At 48.9% G+C, this 26,145-nt stretch overlaps 2 protein-coding genes across 3 annotated transcripts in view; one reads left to right on the top strand and one right to left on the bottom strand.

The window, feature by feature from the left end:
* Positions 1-55: 55 nt before the first annotated feature.
* RRM1 (ribonucleotide reductase catalytic subunit M1) lies at positions 56-18,774 on the bottom strand. Of its 2 annotated transcripts, none has more exons than XM_083609765.1 (19): positions 18,527-18,774; positions 15,984-16,072; positions 15,079-15,256; positions 14,607-14,707; positions 13,803-13,862; positions 12,680-12,719; positions 11,551-11,713; positions 10,914-11,055; positions 10,611-10,694; positions 9,069-9,230; positions 8,264-8,343; positions 7,417-7,618; positions 6,182-6,331; positions 5,615-5,836; positions 4,696-4,772; positions 4,010-4,145; positions 2,941-3,036; positions 1,821-2,009; positions 56-1,253 (listed from the first exon to the last, which is right to left on the bottom strand). In XM_083609765.1, the coding sequence occupies exons 1-19, from the start codon at positions 18,543-18,545 to the stop codon at positions 1,071-1,073; spliced, it is 2,373 nt and encodes a 790-aa protein (XP_083465891.1). In that variant the 5' UTR covers positions 18,546-18,774; the 3' UTR covers positions 56-1,070. The 2 variants fall into 2 exon arrangements, with proteins under 2 accessions (XP_083465891.1, XP_083465892.1); XM_083609766.1 differs by having other exon boundaries at positions 9,069-10,037; positions 10,421-10,694; positions 18,527-18,714.
* A 6,387-nt stretch (positions 18,775-25,161) lies between these two features.
* Positions 25,162-26,145, top strand: part of LOC310760760 (sodium-dependent proline transporter-like) — a 31,064-nt gene continuing 30,080 nt past the window's right edge. Inside the window, exon 1 of the mRNA XM_083609911.1 lies at positions 25,162-25,266. Coding sequence (XP_083466037.1) covers positions 25,234-25,266 — 33 coding nt within the window. The 5' untranslated portion in view covers positions 25,162-25,233. The remainder of the gene's footprint in view (positions 25,267-26,145) is intronic.

Here is a 26,145-nt window from a genome sequence, read left to right as displayed (position 1 = left end):
CGAACAAAGACATGAATTTCCAGGCTCTTTAGCCCTAAGAAATGCCGGACACCAATTTTACACCATGGCTTTTATTGATGCACTGAATTTGCTTAGAGGATTCAAGTCTACATGCAGAGTACCCAAATTCAATAAATAGTCCAGAACAAGGCCACTTAATTCCGATGGGAATGACAAAGAACTGAAGAAAAAAAGGCATGGTTTAGTTTGTGGTGTGCGTCTTTTTCTTGTCTTTATAAAATAAACAGCTCAGCCCAGTAAACGTTGTTCTTCAGAGAAGGCAGGAGTGGCCACAGCAGCAGCTTTGTGGCAAAGAATAACACTGCTAAACCAAGCCCAGTTTTTGGATGCTTAATGCAAGCTCCTTCCAGTGGCTTTTCCCCAGAATTCACAGCCGGTGAAGGAAAAGGGAAAACATTCCCTCTATGTAACAGTAACTCTAAGCCCATCTCCAGAAGCAGATGGCATGGTCTGTGGCACCACATGGCAAGTTGTGCGCCCTAAAGTAGCAAGCTGCAGGCCCACACGATGAGCAAAGAAGATGCTCCCTTTCTTTCCCTCTCCATGCTCTGCAGCCCCCTGACTGCACACTGCTCGTCTTAAGACCGAGAGAGAGAGAGAGTGCTAGACCTCAAGGGCTGGAGAGGAGATGTGGTCTCTCTGGGTAACAAGACATGCTGGTGGAGATTTTGGCATAAGAAGCGATTGTCGGAAGGAGTCCTTGTTCCCCAAGCATAACAAGACGCGCAAACTTTATGTGCATTTTAAAGGAGCCTACTATTATTTACATTACGGATAAGATAATAAAAGGGCACTTAAAGGTTCCTGCTACAACAGCCGGGCGTGCAGATTGCCTCTGCTGCCGCCGCCGCCCCACTTGGATGACCCTGACAGCTTTGCCATCGGAAGGGGAAGCAAGGACCCCACTGCACCCAGCGACCCACAACTGCTTGACCCCCTCCTGAAGCAGAACGGCAGCCTCTCTCTTCTCTCCAAAGTGAACTAGACCTAACTAACCTAGCTGGGGCTGGAGCAGGAGAGGTAAGGGGGGTCTTCACATCTGGCAGCGCTTAAGACCCGCACATGAGACACTCGTCTCTGTTCTCCAGGGAACACACCATGGCTGCTTTGTTCCTCTCTTTCTCATCCTCTTCCTTGAAGCTCTTCTCCTTCAGCTTCTCCTTGTTCAGGGTGAACTGGATGGGGTTGGCCGCAGGCTTTGTCCTCAAGTAATACATGCCAGTCTTCAAGCCCTGTGGGCAGGAAAGGGTGAGATTAGATAGATAGATAGATAGATGAGAGAGGAATTAAAGCAGTTTTGAGTAGGTTTCGCTCCCGACACCTTAGTAACAGGAGGTAACCCAGAACACCTAGGATCCAGCGAAGGATGTTACCTTACATTATTTAATGCTATATTGTTTTTAACCCTCTATTAGAAGCCACCCAGAGTGGCTGGGGAAACTCAGCCAGATGGGCAGGATATAAATAATAAATTATTATTATTAATAATATTATTATTATATTACCACTGTTGGCAGCTGCAACCTATGTAACAACTATCATTTTCTATACTTTATGTATCTTTCATAAGTATTCCATGCTTTATGTAAGTATTAAAACTGCCAATTCAATTCAAAAACCAGGCAGAACCATATGAGCCAGGATTTCCCCCTGGACAAGGTTTGCAGGACTCGTCAAAACAGGGCCTGAGCACAATGGCTTGTTATCAGGGCTATATTGTCATAGCTTAAAAACATAACCTACAAGATCGACACGAAAAACTTGTATTAGGGTGGTTCCCTCCCCGTCGCTCTGCTTACCTGCTTCCACCCGTAGAAGTGCATGCTGGTCAGTTTGCCATAGTTGGGCTCCGCAATGTGGATGTTGAGAGACTGGCTCTGGTCAATGAAGGCCCCCCGGTCTGCTGCCATCTTGAGGACCGTTTTCTGGGAGACTTCCCACACCGTCTTATAGAGCTGTTTCAAGTCATCTGGGATCTCAGGGATATTCTGAAAGGCAGAAGGCCTACAGTATGACTCCCTGTGGACAGGAAGGTTGCTTTTGGCTTACACCAGGTGTGGGGGGCTGGATTTGGCCAACTCCCAACTCACGTGGAGGATCCAGAAGGAAATCAAAGCCAACGCTATCAAAATCAGCAAGACTAGCAGGATTCTGCTCTCTTACACCCTCCAAGTCATCCCATGCTGATTCTATCCCCAAACCAGCCTCACCTACGTAAGCAAAGCCCTTCTGGATGAGGCTAGGGGTCCATTTAGTCCAGCATCCTCTTCCCACAGTGGCCAACCAGATGCCCCCAAGGAAAGAGGCCACAAGCAGAGCCTGAATGAAACAGCCACTCTCCCCTCTTGGGATTCCAAGAACCTGGTATTCAGAGGTAAAGGTCTCCAACAGGGGAAGGAGAAGATAGCTATTTTGTCTAGCAGTCACTGATAGCCAGATCATCCATGAATTTGTCCAATTCTCTTTTAAAGCCATCCAAGTTGGTGGCCGTCACTATGTTTTGTGTGAGCAAATGCTATGGTTTAGCTGTGTGAAGTCCTTTCTTTGATCTGTTCTGAATCTTCTAAAATTCTGATTCTCCCTATGGCCCCACTAGGTTCTAGCATTAGGAGAGGGAGGAAAAACCACTCCGTCTGCTTTCTCAGCCCTGTGCTGTGCAGCCTTACTAGATGTTAACAATTTCAATGTTCAACTGACTGTACTGTTCGTTTATCCCCATTTAAATAATGAACAGACACAAAAAGGTAGCAGGTAAGTTTGAAGGGCATGGTTTTCTTGCATTCTTCTCTCTCTCTCTCTTTTTAGCATCTCCACATAAGAGGAAGGAAGCTCTTTCTCACATATGGAGCCGGGTATAGAACTGAGGCCTCCATGCAGACACGGCCCTCTTGGCAAAGCCCCCCCCCCCCGGCAACTGACCTGGATAGAGCCATTGTAGCCAATGATCTGGTTCTTCATCTCCTCGTTCCACAGGCCCCTCTCCGTCAGGTCTTTTAATAAGTGGGGATTCACTATCTGCAAAAACCAGAAGTCATGCTCACTTACAGCAAGCAGCCAGTGTCCTGTTTGCTGCAGCAGCCAGCTTCTGGGAAGCCCACAAGCAGGCAGGGCATGATGCGCCCCACATATGTATCTCCTGTTCCCAGGAACTGGCATTCGGAAGCTTGTGGGCTGCCTCAGTGCCTGAAGGCAGGGCACAGCCATTATGACTGGTAGCCACTGGCAACTCCTGCTAATGCGTCTAATCTCCCTTTTAAGCTATCTAAGTTAGTGTCCATCACCATTTTTGGGGACAGCCAATTCTACAGTTTGGCTCTGTGCTGTGTGAAGAAGGGTTTTGTCTGTCCTGGATCTTCCAACATCCAGCTTCATTGGACGTCTACGAGTTTCAATGTTATGGGAAAGGGAGAAAAGCTTCTCTCTGTCCTCTATGCCAGGCATAATTTCATACACCTTTATCATGTACCTTCTTACTTGCCTTTTCTTTAAATTAAAAACCCCCAAATGCTGCGACCTTTCCTCACAGGGAGGTTGCTCCATCCCCTTTATAATTCTGGCTGCCCTTTTCTGAAGCTCATCTAAGTCTCACATGCCAGTCCTCTTCATCACCAGAGCTAGCATCTTGAATTTTGCAACCATTTCCCCTTGAAGCACATATTGGAGCCATGAGCCACCAAAGAGCAGCCCGGTCTGTGCACAACACGAAGCCACGGTTTAATGTGCAGACTCGCTTAGCTCCTCCCCTGCCCCTGACTGTGCCACACAGGGGAGGAGACAATCCCCAACCCTCTCCAAACCAAGAGCAGCAGGGCCAAGGTTTGCTCAAAGTAAACTAGAGTTTAATGTTGTGTGTGAACCAGGCCTGTGGCTCTGGCACTCACAAGAGGCAGGGACTGAATTTTATTATTCAGTGGCAAGGATGACACTGGGATCTCAGGTGCAGCACCCACCTTTACCCCTGCTCAAGGCCACCCTTCTGCCTCCTTACCTGAAACTCTCCAGAGAGAACTCTGCGCGTGTAGATGTTGCTTGTATAGGGCTCAATGGACTCATTGTTGCCCAAGATCTGAGCTGTAGAAGCCGTCGGCATTGGTGCAAGTAGGAGGCTGTTCCGAACCCCGTACCTAAATCACACAGAAAGCAGGGGCCCGTGATTGTTGAAGAGGATCACCATCTTCAGAGAACCAGCCTTTGGCATCAGTTAAGGAAAGCCCAGTTTTGACCAATTAAAAAAATATATTGCCCAGCGCAACCATCTGCCAGGTTGGTTGCAGGTGACTGATAATACCCTAAAGTGCTTGTATTCCCCCAGCATTCAAAAGGATCTCAAGGTCTGGTGTTAAAGAAAAGCAACTAAGTCACAGAGTAGTCCCACTGAAATTAACGGACTTGATTCTACTGCGTCTGCTCCTAGAATGATGAACACTGGCTACCCCAAGATCAGAAAACACTGTTAAGTTCTCCTGTGCAAGCTGCACAAAAATGAATGAGAACTGCATCGGGGAGAAGACTGTGCTCTTACGTAGCTCAAGCTGCAGTTTTAACATCCTCAGTTTAGAGCTACCCTGTCCCTTTGCATGCTTTGCTACTCTTCACCCATCCACCCAAGCACCAGCCAGCTCTGGGTGTTGCCCAAGGCACGCTGAGCCAAAGAGATCAAGGGCTTTTACTCACTTTGCAATCTTCTCCTTCAGAGCCTTCCAGTCCCAAAGGTCTGTAGGGGTCACATTCCACATGTCATACTGAAGGATCTGAAGAAAAGGCACAAACCATCTAATCAAACCAAACCTGCCATCTAAGTGAGGGTGTGCAGCCTGCCTGCTGCCACAGGAAAGCCCACAATATAAAACAAAAGGGGGGAATGAAGAGAAAAGCAGCTTCTTGCAATTTTTGGTTCATACACGAGGCTTCAATTTCTGCTTAGACACCACATGGCAAATTGCCAAGCTCTCCACACAGGCATGAGTTGATGGTTTCTCTCCATGGATGTGGCTATTCATCCTTCAGAGGTTTCAGCCATGAATTTCATCACAATGAATCTGAGACAATTATGTCTAAGAAAAAGCATCTCAGACATGTTGAGGGCACGTGGCAAAAATCCAAGCTATGCAATTTATTAATCTCAACTACTCATGAAAAGGCAGAGGAAAAGCAGAACACTTGGAAGAATTTGAGACCTTCAAAATATACCTAAGGATTTAGAAGTTTAGCGAATCCAGATGCAAGCAGACATTTCACTCAAGTGTAAAAATGCTTACAAAGAAAGAATGCTTTTGAAGAAAAAGCTTGCAGGGGCATCTTGTAGGAACTGAGGGCTAGGAACTTCTTTTAAAAAATGAAACTGGGTATTCATGAATATCTGAACTCTGTGCCAAAAGGCCAGATTCAACAACACCAGTCATAGGGTGAAATAAATGGTGAAATGGACCCTTAAATTAGTTCAGCATCTCAGTGTAGTCCAGCAGACATTTATTGGAGTCGTGGCACTTCTTGGCATCCCAGTTTGAGATTCCACAAGTTCCAATCCGACAGATTTGCCCAAAGGACCCTCAATACCATTGGCTCAAAAACCTTTCTAAACTTTACCACTTACGCCTTTGCTGACTGGGCAGCCCTCGTAGGTTTCGTACGGCCCGTGTTCCTTGGCAAGCTCACAGCTGGCGTCTAGGGCACCGTAGTAAATGGTCTCAAAGATCTGCTGGTTGAGCAGCTGGGCCTCTGCGCTCTCAAAAGGGTACCGCATGAGGATGAAGGCATCAGCCAGCCCCTGCACACCAATACCAATCGGACGATGGCGCTTGTTTGAGGTCTCAGCCTGCAACACATTGTGAAGGACAAAAGGAGAAAAGGGGGCGGGGCAGAGAGTTAAGAACCTGGAATGGGCAAGCTCTGGTTTCAGGCAAATCATTCTTCCCCTACTAATGTATTGTGTGCTTCCCACAGCCCACTAGCTAATGCCTGGCTAACAAGGAATGTGCTTTAGGGGGGGAAATACATGAGGAATACAGAAACTGCCACATTCTTAAATTTCTCCATAGTGTCAATCACCCTTCAAAGGAAGTAGCTGAGACCTTGCTGGTTCTCTGTAGTCCCTCAATCTTGAACAACCAGCCTTACCAAGAGCACCTCTCAGTCTAGGGCTAAAATTCCTCCTTCGTACCTCTGGCACAGGGTAGTAGTTGATGTCGATTATCTTGTTCAGATTCCGGACAATGACTCGGGTGACCTCGGCCAGCTTCTTGAAGTCGTAAGTGTGCTCAGGAGTGACGTACATATTCAGGGCTAAGGAGGCCAAGTTGCAAACCGCAACCTGGAATAGGCAAAGAAGGAAGCAGCGCTCAATGGCTAAAGCAATGTATGCAGTAGAGAGAGGGGAAAGGGTTACAAACTGTATGGCAGAAGATGTTCCCCATGACGGGCTCATCAACCATTTAGCCGGAATGGCAGAATCTGAAGAGCCACCTGTAGGCCAAACACCTGCTTTGAGCCATGATACCCTCTGCCTAAATGCAGAGTTCTAAATCCAATTTAAATGCTATGGGGAAGATCCCACAGGCTGCCTAGGCAGGTATGCTATGCTGATGTGCTCAAATATGGTAAGGAGTAATCAAAACCATTGCTTTCCAATTCTATTTTCAGTGATCCTGTGAGGAATAAATCCTCAAAATGTCAGACGAGGGCAGTAACTCAACATACACAAATCCTAACCACGCCACCGCTTATTTCTCAAAAGCTAGACACTCCTAGTCCTTTCAGACATGCTGTCGACACCACTTATGATCCTCATTCTGTTGTGTGTCATTCTGTTGACACACACACTCTGCCCACACCACCAAATGGGTAGTGCCAGTCTTCCTCGTTCTACATATATCTATGCACACCATTAATTTCTGGCTGTGTTCCTTTCACCTGGCAGTGAATTCTACATCATTATCATTATTATTAAAATATTTTTTAAAAATTTATATACCACTCTTCACCCAAAGATTACAGGGTGGTTTACAGCATAAAAACACAAAATGCGTAACAACAACACAAGTACAGTACACACTTAAAAGGCCATAGACTGTTTAACAGTCCAAGGCTGAAGAGGAATGTTTTTCCTGGTGCCCAGCACCTAAAGATAGGCAAGGAGGGTGCCAGGTGAGCCTCCCTGAGGAGAGCAGTCTCCAAGGGGGAGCCACCAGAGAAAAGGCCTGTTCTTATTTTGCACAGATGAGTTTCCTTAAAACAAAGCAGGAATCTCCCACTTCTCGTGGCATCTGAACATCCCTTTGCCCTTTTGATTGGAAAGCGTGGGAGAACACTGTCTCCCCCAAATACATCTCGTGGGAACGCCTTCCCTAAAACGGACTCTGCAGAGCCGCAGCGGCACCTGGTTCCTACCCAACCCACCTCATCCTGGCTGGTGTATTCCACAATTTCTGTACACAGGTTGCTGCATTTGATAGTTCCCAGATTCTGCTGGTTGCTCTTCCTGTTGCAAGAGTCCTTGTATAGCATGTAAGGAGTTCCTGTCTCCGTCTGAGACTCTATGATGGCATACCAGAGCTGCTGAGCCTTCACCACTCTGCGGACACGCCCCTGCTTCTCATAGCTGCAAGACAGAGCAAGACTCGTCATTGGGACCCGCTTGGAGTTTCTGAACATAGGCTCACAAGCATCTTGTTTTCATTTGCAAAGCAAGGACACTGAAACCCCATGAACTCCTGGTGGAACAAGGCCCCTGAACAGGAGGTGCACAACAGCACACCTAAACTGTGTAATGGTCTTGGGTTGCTCCAGGGAATCCTGGGAGCTGCAGATTTGGGCAAGTGATGAGAGCTCTGTTGCAATATTCTTAGGCTCCCCAGAGTTCCTTGGGGAAATTGTAACAGAAGCAGTTTGTGTTGTTCTTAAGAGTCTGGATTTTTGGCCAGCTCCAGCTGATGAGCACTGCCAGTTCCCATTTTCAGAATACAGACCGGGCGGGGGGGGGGAATGCAAAAACTGTAGTTCCATTAAGTTTTCTGAACTGTAGTTGCAATAAATGAGCTACAAATTCCCACTCAGAACATACAGAATGAAAAGAGGTAACAAGAGCTTTGATTCCATTTTCATTTCTAAGCAGACTCAAAAGGTATTTTGTCTGGAATCATTTGGATCCAGCTAAAGGGCAAGGCGAGGTGATGAAGGAGCTGCTGTTGACAGGCTATTCCTGGCTCAAACTTTGCCAACCGATGCACCAGCCTCTCTCTCATACCTCTCATACAGCTTCTCAAACTCCTCTCCCCAGACTTCATCTAGGCCCGGGCATTCATTGGGGCACATCAAAGACCAGTCCTGCAAAAGAAAGACTGAAAGTAAGCAAGGACAAACACAAACTGTTCTTATCTTCCACACAGCAGGACACTGCAAAGACAAAATGTACATTAGCAAGCCTTCATGCCTGTAGTAAAGACTTTAGTCACCACTTTTCCCTCCTCAACAGGGAAAACATTTTTATCAATTCAGCTCATTTCCAGGGAGTAGAGAGGGTGAAAAAAACAAAAGATTGTTTTCTAGAAGCTCAACTGTATTTTCAATAGAATGAAATACAAAGAACCGAACACACAAAGCATTATTTCTGTGCATTACCCTCCTGTTGGCAATTGTTTTTATATTAAAATAAAGAACATTTTAAAATGATTGAGGACACCCTGCGGTTCACCAAATGTGCCCAATTAGACTTATTTAAAACAAGACAGCCGTTTTCTAACTTCTTCAGTGTCTCAGAACTGATCAATGATCGTTGGATAGATATTGGGTCCAATGTCACTCTGCCTGTAGGCTTTTTAAAGGACTTGATCCATTATGCTGCTAGGCATACATTTCACGAGGAACAGAGAAAGGTACTACAAGACTGCCCAGATCAGTGTTACTCTGTAACTCATGGGTTATATGGCTGTATCTTGACAAGAAAAGACGTAACTCAGAACAGAGTTAAGGGCACTGTTGCTGGCACATGCCATTGGCCTCTCTTTGCAGCCCTGCTGGCAGGTGCCTGTGCTGTGAGCCCGGCTGCCCACCTGGTTGGTCTCCACGCGCTTCATGAAGAGGTCTGGGATCCAGAGGGCGTAGAAGAGGTCGCGGGCACGCTGCTCCTCCTTCCCAGTATTTTTCTTCAGGTCAAGGAACTCAAAGATATCAAAATGCCACGGCTCCAGGTAGATGGCAAAGGCTCCAGGTCTCTGGCAGAGCAAATAAACAGAAGAATCAGAATGATGCCTAGAGGAAGTTGCATCTCTGTCCCTAGCTTCTCGCTAGGGTGGAAAAGAAAAATTAAGTGGCTTCTGCCTGGCCGAAGCTTTCCGTCATTTCCTGGATTATGACCAAACCACGGATTAGGTTGCACTAAGGCTGCTTGCAAAATCTAACAAGCACACCCAAGTGCTTTTGCATATTTATTACACTTTGTTCAGTTCCCAAATGAAGCACCTCACGCTACACTGGAGATCTCGCTGGATGATCTCCCAACCTTCAAAAGGTTTTTGAAGCCTTGCACTACAAACCAGGAGGATCCAAGGACAGTCTCTTGGTGCCCAACCTGAACGTCTTATATATTAGGTATAAGCAAACTAGTATCAACTGGAACATTTTTCAATGTCAATTTTCAAAACATTTTTAGAGAAACTCTACAGATAGAAAGAAGCTGGGGGATCAAGATACGTTACGGAGCATTTTTATTCACTGAACTCCCTGCAGTCAAAACCTTTAACATGAGCCCAAGAGAGCTTGGAAAAAATCCCAAATGCTGACTGTACTTCTGGGCAACCCTTCCAGTATCTCAGAGACACCAGGGGCACAAAAGCAAACTTTTACACCAGGCACAGGCAACCTTCAGCCCTCCAGATGTTTTGGACTACAATTTCCATCATCCCTGACCACTGGTCGTTAGCTAGGGATCATGGGAGTTGAAGGCCAAAACATCTGGAGGGCCAAAGGTTGTCTATGCCTGTTTTACACCATGGGACTACTCAGTGGCAAGCCTGAGATGCCTGTTAACATTTCCATTCCACCTTAAGGAACAGACATGGGATGTTACGTGTCACATGTCTGTTTACATTCCAGCACAGTATGCTGGGAACTTCTGTTGTGTATAGCTTTTGCTGTTCTCTCTGAGACGACATGAGAGAGAGACATGTTTCTTTGTCCTGATTTATGCTTAATAAATCTGTAGTTGTAGTATGCTTCCACAAGCCTCACACCCATTCTGTGTGTGCAGCACGGTGATCTGCTGATAGTGTGCCCTGGCTCAGAAGCCCGGGCCACTGATTTACGTCAGAGCAGAGGCGATGGTCTTCGCAGCGGCACAGCTGGATGGAGATGGCCCAGCCAGGCTTGCCGGCTGGCCTCCCAGCCCTCTGCATGCCGACAATGCCCACATTGAAAAGGAACTAAAAACACTGCCAGGCACTCTCACAGTAGAGATGTGGCTACTGACAAGCGCTTCCCTTAGAAGGAGTTTCAGAACAAGAGCAGTGGAGAATGCTGGAAACGTCTTGAAGCACTTGCACTCGCAATCCCACTCCCCCAAATGCGTACATAGTCTCTGGAAGAAGCCAACACACCTTGTTCCCCCCTTGGTCCACATAGCGAGCTGTGTTGTTGTAGACCCTCAGCATTGGGACAAGTCCATTAGAGTTCCCATTGGTCTGAAACAAAGAGAAAGCAGATGGGCATCACTTAAGGCACAGAGCAGTTTGTTCCTCTTGCAGAGGCAGGTGCCCAACCCCGCATAGGAAAGGCTGCCACTTTTATAACGCAGGACCTGATTTAAGTTACATCAAAGCCACAGCAGCCCAAGGGATTGGAAAACAGGCGCTTTGCAGCAATCACTAACACGGCCAGGCTCTTCACAATTCAAAACTCACCCCAGCGATATAGCTGCCGGTGGCTCGAATGCAGCTCACTGCAACACCAATCCCGCCAGCAGACTTGGAAATCAGCGCACAGTGCTTAAGAGTGTCGTAGATCCCTTCAATGCTGTCATCCTTCATGCACAGCAGAAAGCAGCTGGATGGAAGGAAACAGAAGTGTTAAATGCCACAGGAGGGGACAGAGAGCACTCAAGCTGACATTTAAAGCCATCATGCAGATTTGGGGTGGGGGGGGGGGGAAATGCAAACCGACAGCTATAATTTCACTACAACACTTAATTTCATAAGCCATAGGACATTAATTTTCTCCTGAAAGGGTTTCTTTTCTTCTTTATATGAGAAATGTTGAACCAATACCTCCCTTCCACCCCCAGCAATTAGCATCAACAGTTAAGAGAGAAACTTGTTTGTTAGCAACAGCAAGCAAATGGACCCTTTAGGTAGGCACTGTCCTGTTTTGGAGCAAATGCACCCCCCTGAAGAAATGCTTGCTGTAAAAAACTGCAGACCAGTCTAAGCAAGAGCAAGGAAGGGACAGCTGATGCCCATTTTATAGACAGTTAAAACCATTTTGCTTAAGCAACATCATCCTCAATTGCCCCTTCTTCCAGTGGCCACCTGCCCGAATTACCTGGAGAGCTGGGGGCGGTTGGTACCAGCATTGAAAAGAGTGGGTGATGCGTGGGTGAACCACTTCTCAGAAAGGAGGTTATAGGTTTCGATTACAGCATCGATGTCGTTCTTGTGGATTCCCACCGACACCCTCATCAACATGTGCTGGGGGCGCTCAGCCACTAGACACCGGAAGAGAGGAGTCAAAAAGAAAACATGAGTGCATCACAGCCTGCGAAAGGAGCCTCTGCCGCTAAGGCAACTGGGCCCAATGCATTCTGTCAGATCAGAGAGCAATTTCCATCACACCTACTGGGCCCTGTTCTGGCATCTGTAGGATTCCAGGCACAGCAAGATGCAAGAGTAAAAGCTGATGAGGGGTGGGGAGGAGAGTCAGTTCTTGCCAAAGGTCCAAATTAGCCCCCCTCAACCCAAAGAGAATAAATAAAAACAAATTTAGAAGACTCGGTGATCACCTCATGAGTGAACTGCTGCCATGTGAGTTAAAAGAAGTCCCTATCTACTTCTTCAATGCAGAGGGGCTCAGTGGTAGAGATTATGTATTGCAAGCAAAAAGTCCCAGGTTAAATCCCCAATGGCATCTCCAGGTAGGACTGGGAGACATTCCCTGTCTGAAGCCCTGGAGAGCCTCTGCCGGTCAGTGTAGACAATACTGAGGTAATGTGGACCAGTGGATCTGTCTCCACATAAGGCAGCTTCACACGTCCTATGCTAGGCAGCAGCAGCATGTAAGGAACATTTGTAACCCAATGCCCAATGAAGCTGCCACTTAGATGGTTTTGAGAACACAAGAACGTAATGGCAGTACTCTCCCCTCTTGCAGTTATCAATGGCTGGTATTCAGAAGAATAACTACCTCTGACATGGGGCCAGCTCTCAGTAGGAAGCCCAATACCTAGAATCACCCCGCCTACAGAAGCGCTAATCCTTCATGATTTAAGCTCCAAGGAGTATTAAAGTGTCAAAAAGCCCCCTTAAGCCATCACTTCTAGAAAGCTATGGCTTTATTTATTTAAAGCATTTATATATCACATTTTATCAATGATTTCAAAACAGTTTACAAAAAATTAAGAATAAGCTATATGCATTTGTACACAGGACTGAGACAATTCTCATGTACCACTTACCTTTAGAATTGATTTTTAGCAGATACGAACGCTCAAGTGTCTTAAAGAGGAAAGGGAAAGGACATAAGTCAGAGCTCATTATAAAAAATAAAGTAGATTTACTACCAAAAAAATCAATTGATTTCCACCACCACCAGCAACCTCTTATTGCACCTGAAAGGCTGTGGCTTTCAATCAGTATTTCAGAAAACCCCAAAGTTCCTCATCAGGTCCACAACGGCAGACCAGCTTCCCTGAGGAAGACCCTGCAACACACAGCTGCAAGAGGCTTCTCCTAGGGCATGGGGGGGGGGGACTCTGACCTATGGACTTAACGAAGCCCATTTTGAGGAAACCACACCAACCTTTCCCAGGTCTATGGTTCTTCCTCTGCAGGCAAAATTCAGCACTCCTTAAAATTTGGAGCCTTTTCCATCACCCTGCTTAAGCAACACAAAAAGGCCCCCAAAAGCTCTTAATTCGGGCTACAAAGGAAGACTCGGGAGTTGCCCACTGCTGGCTCCATTCAGTTGGATGGCAGGATCCAATTCCCCACCCCTCTCCCAGGCTGTGTTTCCGCCTCATGTTTTTGCAGTATTCACCAACCTGCACCCTCCAAATGTTGCTGGGACTACAATTTCCACCGGCCTCAGCCGGCCCGACCCTAAGATGTTGTGGACTGATGGGGATTGCAGTCCAACAGCACCTGGAGGGCACCGCATTGGTGAAGGCTGATGTGGCAGAGCAGCCCCACCATGTGCACAGTCATGCAAGAAGAGCAGGGGCCCCAAAAACACACCTAGGATCCTTTGCAGCTGACGGTGTTGAGGGAAGCCACGGGGGGAACCTTCTCAGCAGGTTATCAGCAGTCACAGCTCCCTGGTATTGGGATGTTTGAAAACTGCTGCCTTACTTAGAAGTTGCCTTATCAAAATTCCACTAGAGGGAGGTGTGTGTGGCATACTGCAAAGGAAGGCATCAAGAGAAGGCATCTTGCCTCGACATGCCTTCCCCAAGCCATTCATATGAACAACAGATGGGATGAGGGTGCTTCTTTACTGTCTGGGGCTCCTACACAGAACAGAACTTGCCATTCCAAGCCTTACCATTAACTGACACCCTCAAAGAAAGAACAACTCTTTACCTTAAAGCCAAAGTAATTATAGGAGAAATCCCGATCATAAATTATAGAAGAGTTCAGTCTCTAAGAGAAGAAAAAATGAAAGTTAGATTAACACATTTAGACTATGTATACCCCAGTTCATGTAATACAAAAGCCTACGTGGTGTGTGATACAAAAAGTATTTTTTTTAAAAGGCCTCTGGATGTGAATTGTTCCATTTTTCAACTTTGTGATGACTCAATTTGTTTCCAAATGGGAAGCTAAGAAGCAAACAATTATTAATTTCAAACCAGCGCCACTTCCTTTTTGCAGAATGTCCCCTGGCTCTGTTGATCAATATAACTGCATTTGGAATATTCTACATGTACCCAAAAAACCAACAATGCCACACTGTATGAAAAATCACTATATTTGTAAAGGGCTTATTTTAAAGGACCAGATCTGAACACAGGGCTTTGGGAAAACCTATGTTTAAAAGAGATGGCAAGGCCACCCTCCACCAACATCCATGAGGCATTTGTGGAGCATGCATGATAGCAAAGATCTGCACATACGAGGGCAGCCATCATGAGTGCACAGAAAATGCTGGCAAGTTAACTTTCAATCCATGCACATTCCTTTGTCTGGCAACTCATCTGCCTCTCCACAAATGCATGTGGACCGTCTCATCATTCTCTGTCACAGAATATTACGCAGTTTCCCAAACACCAAGTGGATATTCAGGTGAACACTGCTTCCCACAGCCTAGCGCCAGAATAGCCATTCTGCTTTTAACTCAGACTGCTTTTAATTCTTTCCTGTTAGCTCTGCGAAAGTGCTACTTACATCTTTGTTGGCCAATACGATGTCTAGAGTTTCCTTAGCAATCATTGGGGAATGTTTGCCATTGTGCGGGTTCACATAGTTGTACAAATCTTCCATCACATCTAAAAAAGGGGGGTTACTGTATTTTAATAATTACAACCGTAAGGTTTGCCAGTATTATTACTTGCTTTTGGAGACGGGGGTGGGGGGAGAACAGGCGAAGCTGAATGGCCCCCCACCACTGAGCAAATCAGCTGAAAAAATCAGCTCATGCTTATTGCACAACATTTTAACTCCACAATTCATCACAACCATTTGATCAGTGAGAATTTCAATGCAATACGATACCTCTTGGGTACATATTATTACTGGGATTAACTACATCAAACCTCTCCACCCAATAGTTTTGCCATTAAAATCCCTCCAACATGCCAGTTCCACGAACGTTGCAGAAATGGTTTTCCTGTGTTGTGGCCAGCACCCCCACACTCACCGCTGAATACTTTCTTGGTTTCCTTGTGCAGGTTGGAGACAGCAATTCTTGCTGCGAGGATAGCATAGTCAGGGTGCTTGGTTGTCAAGGTTGCTGCTGTTTCAGCGGCCAGAGTATCCAGTTCTACGGTAGTGACTCCACTGTAAAGGCCCTGGATCACTTTCATGGTGATCTGAGCCTGGACAAAAAAGATAGAGCAAATACCCACAAAGTTAGTTTGCTATAACAGAAGGGCGGGGAACAGTCAGTTTTAATGACTTTGTTTGCCAGAGAACTATATGAATTTTGTTGCAAAGCTGTCCGCTTGGTTCCTTTCACTCTCAAGGTGGTTAAAGTAATATGGAGATAAGATAAGAGTAAATGTATGAATCTTAAAACAACAGGTGGGTAATGGGAGGGATGAGAGGGGGAGAGGAGTGCTCAGAAGGCTGGGAAGTTGAGAAACAGCAGTTCCTCAGTGACTGCCTAGTGAGGAGCAAGGCTTAAAACTTGCAAGGTACCACCTGTAAATATAATCATGCTGAACGTAATACTTTGGAGGTACTCAATTGCTCAGAATTTTACATAAAAATTTGTCACCTTAAGTGGCCATTTTCCCTGGAAGGCAGTTTACAGATTTATTTATTTTAAAAATGACATACACCCAAAAAGCAGACTGGTTTCCAAATCAGACTGAGGCAACTGTGCACAGACTGGAACTTCAAATGTATATTTTGTGGACCACAGCAGCAAACACTGCTTTGTCACTATCATGAACAGAACTTTCCTCAGCATACAAGGAGCTTCATTCATTTATTCATGGGAATTTACGTTCCACCATTCCACTACAATGTACTCAAGACGTTTTACTGTCCTTGTTTTATCTTAGACCATGACAGACTCATGATAGCACCGAAGACACTCACAGGGTCGACGAAGTCCAAGTTGAGACCGTAACACAGTTTCTGGATCCGGGACGTGATCTTGTCAAACATGACGCGCTCATGGCGCCCATCTGCGGAAAAAAGACAGGAACATTTAGCATCCCTTGCTGAGCAAACACTGTACTGGGTAAGGGTCCAGTCAAGGGTTTGGCCTCACAGCCTCTAGCACTGCTGCCATATCCCTCCCAGAAAAACTAACTAGCCCCTCCACCAAGTAGAAAAAAATGGGATGCAAATGGAATAAATGGGGACATCCAAACACATTGAAACAGACACTTCACAAGCTCAGTGACCCAAGGGATATCAATGTGAGCCTGTCACCACAAGGGCCCTTGCATCCCAAACGGCAATTTGGGGAGTGGTGATAATGTGAGGGGTGGCAAGGGGAGATGTAGCTGCACCCAACCTGGGCCAGAGGACACCACCCCAGGGTGCCTCTGGAGATGCTTCTCTCCAGAGCCTGCAGGGTGGCACCTCGGGGTGCCCTGGGCTGACCCTGGAGGTGGGGGGAGGGGGTAGTCTGGCAGGAACTGGGTGCTGCCTCACTCCTGGCATCAGCAACCCCCCTCCCCCGTGTCTCTGGTGTGGTGCAGCGGACGAGGGACTGGGAGAGACCAGGGTTCGAATCCCTCCTCAGCCGCTGCCTCTCCACCTAGCCTACCTTGCAAGGTTGCTGTGGGGATTAAAAGGGTGGATGGGAGAACCGCCTTGCACACCGCCTTAAGTACCCTGGGAGGGGGGAAAGGCAAGCTGGAGTTTTATTACAGTCATGCCTCTTGTTACGTTTGCTTCGTGATATGTTTCTTCAGGTTGCGTCCCGTGGCGACCCGGAAGTACCAGAAAGGGTTACAGTGGTGCCCCGCAAGACGAACGCCTCGCAAGACGAAAAACCCGCTAGATGAAAGGGTTTTCCGTTTTGGAGGCGCTTCGCAAAACGAATTTCCCTATGGGCTTCCTTCGCAAGACGAAAGCCCATAGGGAAATCTCCAGGACAGCGGGGAAGTGCAGCGCGTCTTCCCCACTGTGCTCGGACCTCCTCCGAAGGCTGGCGGTGGGGCGGAGAGACCTTCTCCCCGCAACAGCCTTCGGATGGCTGTCCTGAAGACTTGCGGTGGGAGGAGGGTTTTCCTTCCCACCGCCAACATTCAGAATGCTGTTCTGAATGTTGGCGGTGGGGAGGAAAAATCCTCCTCCCACTGCAAGCCCCGGGAACAGAGGAGAAGCGCTGCGCGCCTTCCCCTCTGTTCCCGTACCTTTCCTGAAGGCTTGCGGTGGGGAGAAAAGCCCTTCTCCGCACCGCCAGCCTGGCAAGCGGTCTCCATAGGAACGCATTAATTGATTTTCAATGCATTCCTATGGGAAACCGTGCTTCGCAAGACGAAAAACTCGCAAGAAGAAAAAACTTGCGGAACGAATTAATTTCGTCTTGCGAGGCACCACTGTACTTCTGGGTTTCGCCATTTGTGCATGTGCAGATGTGCAAAATGACATCACGTGCATGCGCAGAAGCTAAGAATCGCGACCTACGCATGCGCAGATGTGGATTGTGTTCCTTTCAGGTTGCGAACGGGGCTCCAGAACAGATCCCATTCACAACCAGAGGTACCACTGTATTTTTTTTTATTATTACTACTACCAATTCATTTACACCTGCCCTTGCCCCTGACAGGGACTCATGGCAGCGGGCAGTTAGCGAATGCAGCAAGGGAGCAGACCAGGCGGCCTCCACGCCACCCCAGACCCGCTTGCTGTTACTACTAGTTGTCGTTCTTGTTACTATTAGTTGTTGTTGTTGTTAAACTGACAATCCCGGCCTTCTCCCGCACTACACACAAGGCGGCCAAAGAGGAGCAGCAGCAACAGTGGCAAATGGTAATAATACGGCCAATGATAATAATGTTTCTTTCCCTGTTCGCTTTATACCCCACTCTTCACTTATTATTTTTTTTAGCTTTATTGCATTTTTTAAAACTACAGAGAAAGCATGAACTAAACATTACCCCCAAATAAGAAAAAATAATAAGAAAAATACAGAAAAAGAAAAACGGGGGGGGGGGGAATAATAAATGAAAAAGAATTAGTCAAGTCTACAAAATTGTTCTGTACTCATTTATTAAAATCAGGGTTTTTTTTTCATTATAACTGTGTGGTTAAGCACAGCCAAGTGTTGTTTCTGAAACCGTATTTTGCCGGGTAGCTTTTTTTTAAGGAATCCCATTCGTGTTTTTTTTTACCTTGTCGCCTGAGTGATCTCTTCTTAGTTCTGTCATTTTACCCCCCCTCCCTTGACGCGAAGACCCCAGAGAGAGAGAGAGAGAAATGAACCCCCCCATCTCTTTCTCTCTTTTTATGGCGGGAATATTGGCCTTGGGTCGGCCGAGGGTTTTGGGGGCTCACAGTTCCTGGCCCTTCCGTCCCCCCCACTTCTCCATGAAGGGCTTTTTGGGGGGGATAAAGGGGCACAAAAAGTCTTTCCTCCCCCCTCTCACAAACAGACTCGCCCTGGAAGGGGGGCTCCTCCTCACCTCTCTTGACCACGTGCATGGCGGCGGTGGCGGCGGCGGCCTCCTTCTCCTCCTCTCCCTTTCCCTTCTTTCTCCTCAGGCGACCGACCTTCCGTCCTGGGGAACCGCGCGCGGGATGAGGCGGTTGCGGGGGGGGGGGCGGCGTCGGCGGCGCCTGCGAAACGGCTCCTTCCCGCCAAGCGACGCTGACCCCGCCGCGCCGCCGTAGCCACGCCCACGCCGGGACGTCGACGGAGCCATCTTGGAGGCTGGCAGAGGTTTTCCCCACTTTGCAGCGGCTGGGCCGGGGAAAGCGGAGGCGGTGGGAGGCCCAGGCTTCCGTGCCCGGGACAAAGATGGCGGCGGCGGCGGCCTTTTCCCGCCTGTCTCTCTCTCTCTCTGAGGGGAGCCCAAGAGCGCGAAGAAACCTCACGGGAAAAGCGCCCTCCGACGGCTTTATTTTTTACATCTCATTAGAAATTATTATACACAACTGGATTGTAAATACATACATAAATAAAAAAATCTCAAAGTGCTTTGCCAGTTTTTTTTGAATAAAATAAATGTATTTAATTTCACGAATTTTTAAGTTCTATGAAGTGGGGCTGTGGTTCTTGCAGTGTGATTATTTTTTTAATGTAGGACAGTATAAAAGTGGAATATTATTAATACAGTTCTCCAGGCACAGCAGCACCCAGGAAGCCCTCTCCACCATGAGGACTAGGACCTTGAGATTCACTCCCAGGGGGAAGAACGGCTGCTTGGCGTGTGGGAATCCCCAGGGCAAAAGGCATCTCCAGGAAAGACTGGAAAGCCGCTCCCTGCCTGCAACAAGGCCCATTTTCCCCACTTCTCCCATAAAACATTTTCCATTTATATATCGTAAAAGGAAAAAGAATTTTTAAAAAGCCAACTCTTAAAACAGTTTAAGAAACGATAAACTGATCAAATCAGCCGTGGGGAAAATTTACGGCAGTGGCATGAAACATGCAAAACATTACAATACTAAAATGGGTTAAAAGTCACAACTGCATGTTTTGGTCTAAGCAAGAATGTTTTTAGCGGGTGCAAAAAAGGGGCCTGTTTGAGATCATCATCATTTTTTATTTGTATGCCGCCTTTCCACAGTTAAAAAAGCAATGCTTGAGGCAGCTTGCGGCATAACAAGATTTACATAATTACAAAAGTCATAAACAATAAATACACCACATCAAAAAAATACACAACCAAATGGGAAACAATTTCCACATAAATCAAAATCTAAAACTAAGAATACAGCATTAATGTCACAATTTAAAATGACATAGGTAAAAAATAACAGCAATTTAAACAAAAACGGGTGCCAACTTGGCCCCCGACTGTGGGTGCCCTGCAGCATGCATGGCCCTGGCACCAAAATGTGTGGGTGCCCAGCCCCTTCATGGGGAATATTGTGGGTACTCAGGGCCCCAGGGTGTTGGCCCCTGGGCTTGAGATCCATAGGCAAGGAGTTGCAAAGTGGCAGGTGCTGCCGCCACATTAAGCGAGCAGGTGCTTGCAAAGGCAGGATGGAGGGGCATTTTCTGACACCTGAAGCAGCGCCCGTTCAAAGTGGCTGGGTGGGCACATGTGGGGCAAGGCCATCTCTGAGGTGGGTGGCCCTGTCTGCAACGGGGCAGAGAAAGAAGCTGAGGCAAAGTGGGACGGCTACACCATTCTTGATTGAGCGAGTGGATGCAGACCATTTGGATCCCTTCCATTCGGGATTCAGGCCTCACCATGGGACTGAAACTGCCTTGGTCGTGCTGGTTGATGCTCTCCGGCGGACTAGGGACAAAGGTGGGAGCTGTTTCCTAGTTCTGCTCATAGCTGTCAACTTACAGATTTGAAAATAAGGGACCAGCAGCCTCGAAAATAAGGGATCAGCAGCCAAAATAAGGGATTTTCCGGGCACAGGTATGTTCAGCTTCTGAGCCCCTCCGAGCCAAAGGCAGAAAACCCAGCCAGCAGCCAAACGAAGCCTCATCAATAAGGGACAGCAGCGGGACATGGCGCTGGGATAAGGGACTGTCCCGCCAAATAAGGGACACTTGACAGCTATAGTTCTGCTGGATCTCTCAGCGGCCTTTGACACCATCGACCATAACATCCTTCTGGACCGTCTTGAGGGGCTGGGAGCTGGGGGCACTGTCATACAGTGGTTCCGCTCCTTCCTCCTGGGCCGTGTCCAGAAAGTGGTGGTGGGGGATGAGTGTTCAGACCCCTGGGCTCTCACTTGTGGGGTGCCTCAGGGTTCTGTCCTCTCCCCCATGCTTTTTAACATCTACATGAAGCCGCTGGGAGAGATCATCAGGGGGTTTGGGCTGGGTGTTCATCAGTATGCGGATGATACCCAGCTCTACCTCTCTTTCAAATCAGAACCAGTGAAGGCGGTGAAGTTTCTGTGTGAGTGCCTGGAGGCAGTTAGAGGATGGATGGCGGCTAATGGATTGAAGTTGAATCCTGACAAGACAGAAGTACTGTTTCTGGGGGACAGGAGGCAGGCAGGTGTGGAGGACTTTCTGGTCCTGAATGGGGTAACTGTGCCCCTGAAGGACCAGGTGCGCAGCCTGGGAGTCATTTTGGACTCACAGCTGTCCATGGAGGTGCAGGTCCATTCTGTGTCCAGGGCAGCTGTTTATCAGCTCCATCTGGTACGTAGGCTGAGACCCTCCCTGCCCGTGGACTGTCTTGCCAGAGTGGTGTATGCTCTGGATATCTCTCACTTGGACTACTGCAATGCGCTCTACGTGGGGCTACCTTTAAAAGTGACCCGGAAACTACAACTAATCCAGAATGCGGCAGCTAGACTGGTGACTGGGAGCGGCCACTGAGACCACATAACACCGGTCTTGAAAGATCTACATTGGCTCCCAGTACGTTTCTGAGCACAATTCAAAGTGTTGGTGCTGACCTTGAAAGCCCTAAACGGCCTCGGTCCAGTATACCTGAAGGAGCGTCTCCACCCCCATCGTTCTGCCCAGACACTGAGGACCTGCGCTGAGTACCTCAGGTTAAGAACTTTGCTTCAGGATGAGAACAGAAATCGTGCAGCAGCAGCAGCAGCAGCGGGAGGCCCCATTAGCTAAAGTGGTGCTTCAGGTTAAAAACAGTTTCAGGTTAAGAACGGACCTCCGAAACGAATTAAGTGCTTCACCCGAGGTAGCACTGTGAGAACAGGACGCTGGGCTCGTTGGGCCGTGGGTTCTGGTCGCCTCAACTCAAAATGGATATTGTAGGGTTGGGAAGGGTTCGGAAAAAGGCAAACCAAAATGATCCAGGGATGGAACTTTTTACTTTAGAGAAAAAGCAAGTATGAAGCGACGTGGCAGAGGTTTATGAAAGGATGGATGGCTTTGATAAAGCAGGCAGAGGAAATTTTGTCTCTCCTGACACTAGAACTTGTGGACCTCCCATCAAGTTGAATGCTCTTGTGCTCGGATCCTGAGTGCGGATTTGCCCCAAGAGGCACCTGGTTGGCCCCTGCGGGAGCAGGAGGCTGGCCCACATAGGCCCCCCTTGGGCCTGATCCAGGCAAGCTCTTCTTCCTCAAGCCATGACTGCTAAAAAGAGGTACAGCGTCAGTGCGCTTTGGGGTGTGGATGGGAAAGGACGGTATCACAACAAGACCGATGAGAAAACGCTGGATTCCCTTTTCTTTTCTTTTTTTAAAGCAAGCGGTTGTTGCCGCCCTGGGCTCTCTTTGGGCGGGATGCAACCTTAACAAACAAGTCCATAGAAAGCTTGTTTTCCTGCATTCCATGCGCTTATGCACTGATATAGAGACATGAAAGAGGCCCTTTGAACTGCATCTCCTGCTGCTGCCAGAATCCGTTCCGCGGCTGCCATGGCCGGCTTTCATCGGCAGAGGATGCTGTTTCACATCCCGTATCTCAGATCCTACCAGCCGAAGACCAAACTCCGAACACAAAGCAGCGTCTCGTGGCATTTCAGGTAAAGCACTTGCGCTCTGGGTTAGTCAATCAATCAATCAATCAATCAGAATATCTATGAGCTGCACTTTAAAGGGAGATGGCAAGGTGAAGGAAGCTGAATGCTGGAAGATTCAGGACATGCAGCGCAGAGTTAAACTGTGGAACTCCCTGCCACTTGGATGGCTTTGAAAGGGGATTGGGCAAATTCAGGGAAGAAGAGAGGACTCTTGAGGGCTATTCCATCCATAGTCCTTTCCTACTCCATGAATTTACCTAATCCTGCTTTAAAGCCATCTATGTTTTCGACCATCCCTGTCTCTTGTGGGAGTGAGTTCCATAGTCTAACTCTGAGCTGCATGAAGGAGGATTTTATTTTGTTTTTCCTTTCCCAAATCTTCCTGTGCTCCACTTCATTGGGTGCCCACAAGTTCTAGCACTAGGAGACGGAAGAAAACTTTTCTCTATCCACGTTCTGCAGGCTGAGCATAATTTTATAAACTTTAATAATCCAGCAGGGGGTTGGGCTAGGCAGGGGTGAGCCTTTTTGACTGGCTTCAGGCAGGTCACTGTCTAATTGGCAGGTGGGGCCCTGAGTCATCAGGTGGGTGGAGATGGGAACGCCAGGCGGAGGGACTGCGCCCAGGTGAGAAGCTCCCTGGGGAAATAATAACAACAATAATAATTTATTATTTATACCCCGCCCATCTGGCTGGTTCTCCCCAGCCACTCTGGCCGGCTTCCAACAGAACACTAAAATACAATAACCTATTTAACCACAGAGCCTAGGACTTGCTGATCAGAAGGTCAGTGGTTCGAATCCCCGCCACGGGGTGAACTCCCGTTACTCGGCCCCAGCTCCTGCCAACCTAGCAGTTCGAAAGCACGTCAAAGTGCAAGTAGACAAATAGGTACCGCTCCGGCGGGAAGGTAAACGGCATTTCCGTGTGCTGCTCTGGTTCGCCAGAAGCGGCTTAGTCCTGCTGGCTACATGACCCAGAAGCTGTACGCCAGCTCCCTCGGCCAAGAAAGCGAGATGAGCGCCGCAACCCCAGAGTCAGCCACGACTGGACCTAATGGTCAGGGGTCCCTTTACCTTTTTAAACAGGGCTGCCTTCAGATGTCTTCTAAAAGTCTGGTAGTTGTTTTTCTCTTTGACATCTGGTGGGAGGGTGTTCCAAAGACGCAGAAGGCTCCCTCCCTCCATCCCAGGCAGGCAGCTTCCCAGAGAAGGGCGCGGGCACAGGCAGGAAGCCTTTCCAAACAAAACAGAGCAGACCCCCGCCCCATTTCAGCTCGGAAAAGGCAGAGGGCTCCTCGCTTCCATTCTCCCCAAATCCCCATTTCCGCTTGTGCGCGCATCAGATCCATGCGCATCTCCTTAGTTACCTGCATACATTTTGGGGAGCAGTGGGTGCTTATGGATCCGAATGGATTGCTTGCATTTCCCGCCCACCGTTTTCCTCCCAGGAGTTCAAAGTGGGGGCTTACACGAAATGCCCACCACGTCCCTGCGAGGTAGGCCAGGCGCAGAGAGCATAGCTGTCAACCGTCCCTTATTTGGCGGGAAACTCCCTTATCCCAGCTCCATGTCCCGCTGCTGTCCCTTAAATTTCCCGGGTTTCATGCTCGCCCGGCTCGGGAGGGAAGCAGTGGCTGGGGGTCCTCCGCCGCAAGAGAGACTGCGCACACGAGCTGCCGCATCTCCGTGTCTCCCTTTTCCCCCTCAGGGGCGCGTCGTGAGGAGACGGGTGGTGGCGGGCGGGCGGGCAGGCAGCCCCTCTCTTGCGAGACTTCTGCCACGCTGCCAGGGGAAGCCGGAGGCGGCAGTGGCGGCAGTGGCTGAGGAGGCGGCCTGAGTGAGGAGGAAGAGGAGGGGATGGGGAGGGATGCAGAAGGGTGGTGCGGCCATGGCCACGCCGCAACCGCCTCATGCTGGGCTCGCAGGTGGCGTGAGCGAGAGTCTCTCTCCCTCCCTCTCTCTCGGGCGGGGAAGGGCCGATGGAACTCCCCGCGCCAGGACTACGGCAACCCCAACGTGCTGCTTAGCATCCCCTCCAACCAGTGCAGCATAAACATAAACTTTCCCCATTCTTTATTAAAGAGGTCCTCTTTCTGGTTTTGAATTCTGCCTGTAAGCTTTGCCATCTCGACGTCCTTCATCAGTTTTGTCTGCCCCTCTTCTTGGGTGGGAGTTGTAGACCCTTAGGATCATCTAGTCCAACCCCCTGCAAAACACAGTCAGTGGCAGCCAAAGCAGCCTGGCTCCATCAGTGCTGGATTTATGTATAAGTGAAGCAAATTCCCTTATTTTGGCTGCTGATCCCTTATTTTCGAGGCTGCTGGTCCCTTATTTTCAAATCTGTAAGCTGACAGCTATGGCAGAGAGGCAGTGCCCAACCCAAGCGCGCACCCGGAGAACCTCGGGGTGTCCGATTTGAACCCTGATCTCTCTGGGACTCTAGCCCCCCCACTCTAACCACTACACCACGCTGCCTCTCCTCCGGGTAGCCTTCATTCTCCTTCCCAAGAAAGCGGCCCCCGAGCGCTGACTCCGACAGGGGCCGCCCAGGGACAGCACGGGGGCCGCTCGGGAGAAGTTTCCCACCCGGGGGGAGGAGCCTCCGCCGGCCCAGGTGAGCCGAGGGCGGGCAGGTGAGCCGGGCTGGCCCCGCCCCGGACCCGCCCCCCGCCCGGCTTCCTCTTTCTCCGGCCGGGCAGCCGCGCCGGGTCTGCCGCGCCCAGGGGGCCCCGTCGGGCCGAAGCGCCGCCGCAGCCATGCACACCCCGGCTCAGCCGGCAGCCGCCCCGGTGAGTGAAGGGGGAGCCTCACCTAGTGGTTGAAGCGGGCCGGGCTGGGGTAGGGGGGGTGCCCCGGGATCCCTTGGTGCTGCTGGGGGGGTGGTGGCGGTTGCAGTAGCAGCTCGGTGCCGCTTTCCGAGAGCGTCTGGGCATGTGCAGAGTGCCTGAACTCTCCTAGTGAGGAACTGCGCGCAAAACGCCCCCTGGCGCAGCTGGTGGGAAGGATTTTTTCTTGATGGTGGGGTCGCTTCTCGCTTCTGCCCCCAAAATCTCTCCACCTGACGGCCTTAAAGGAACCCCAAAGCCTATTTTTTGCCCAGATTTTGCCCCCTCCTAAGCCAAGATTGGATGGTCTTCGGGGCAGAGACCTCCTACCTCAGAGCCCAGAACGGAGATGAGCCCCAGCAGCGCCCAATTTCTCTCCTAAGTCAGGATTCTTCCAGCTTGGGGCGGGGAACCTAAGTCCCTGGACGGTCCAGACTTCGTCTCCAGAGTCTCCCCTTTCCAAAGAAGGAGATTCCAGATAAACATTAGGGAGAAATTTCTGGCTGTTAAGAGCCGTTCGGCCAAAAGATGGTCTCTTCTTCACTGGAGCTTTTAAAGCGGAGGTTGGTGGCCATCTCTCAGGGATTTTTTAAGCTGTGATTTCTACATTGTGGGGGCTGGAATAGATGAACCCTGGGGGTCCCTTCCAAGCTACAGTCCTGTGGTTCTTTTCCTTCCTGCTGCTGATTTTCTCACCTGTTCACACCACCTGTGGAAGCCCAGCTCCACCTTTCGTTATGCCCTGCTCTGATCTGAACCGTAAAAGCTCCTCGCGTGGCACACCCAGCCTGTTATTGAGGATCTGTTAGGAGAATCACGACAGATCTGTGTCAGAGGAGAGAC

Source organism: Podarcis filfolensis (genome assembly GCF_964270895.1).
Source record: "Podarcis filfolensis genome assembly, chromosome: 4".
In the NCBI taxonomy this organism is placed as follows: Eukaryota; Metazoa; Chordata; class Lepidosauria; order Squamata; family Lacertidae; genus Podarcis; species Podarcis filfolensis.
This window is presented reverse-complemented; position numbering and strand designations above follow the sequence as displayed.

What these genes read in the sequence shown, in the direction of transcription:
- RRM1 (XM_083609765.1), bottom strand. An exon ending in AACCGCCCCCAGCTCTCCAG is followed by an intron (nt 11,056 to 11,550) that starts GTAATTCGGGCA and finishes CCTTCCATCCAG; the next exon opens with CTGCTTTCTGCTGTGCATGA. An exon ending in TTCTCTCTGGAGAGTTTCAG is followed by an intron (nt 3,037 to 4,009) that starts GTAAGGAGGCAG and finishes TGGTTTTTGCAG; the next exon opens with ATAGTGAATCCCCACTTATT.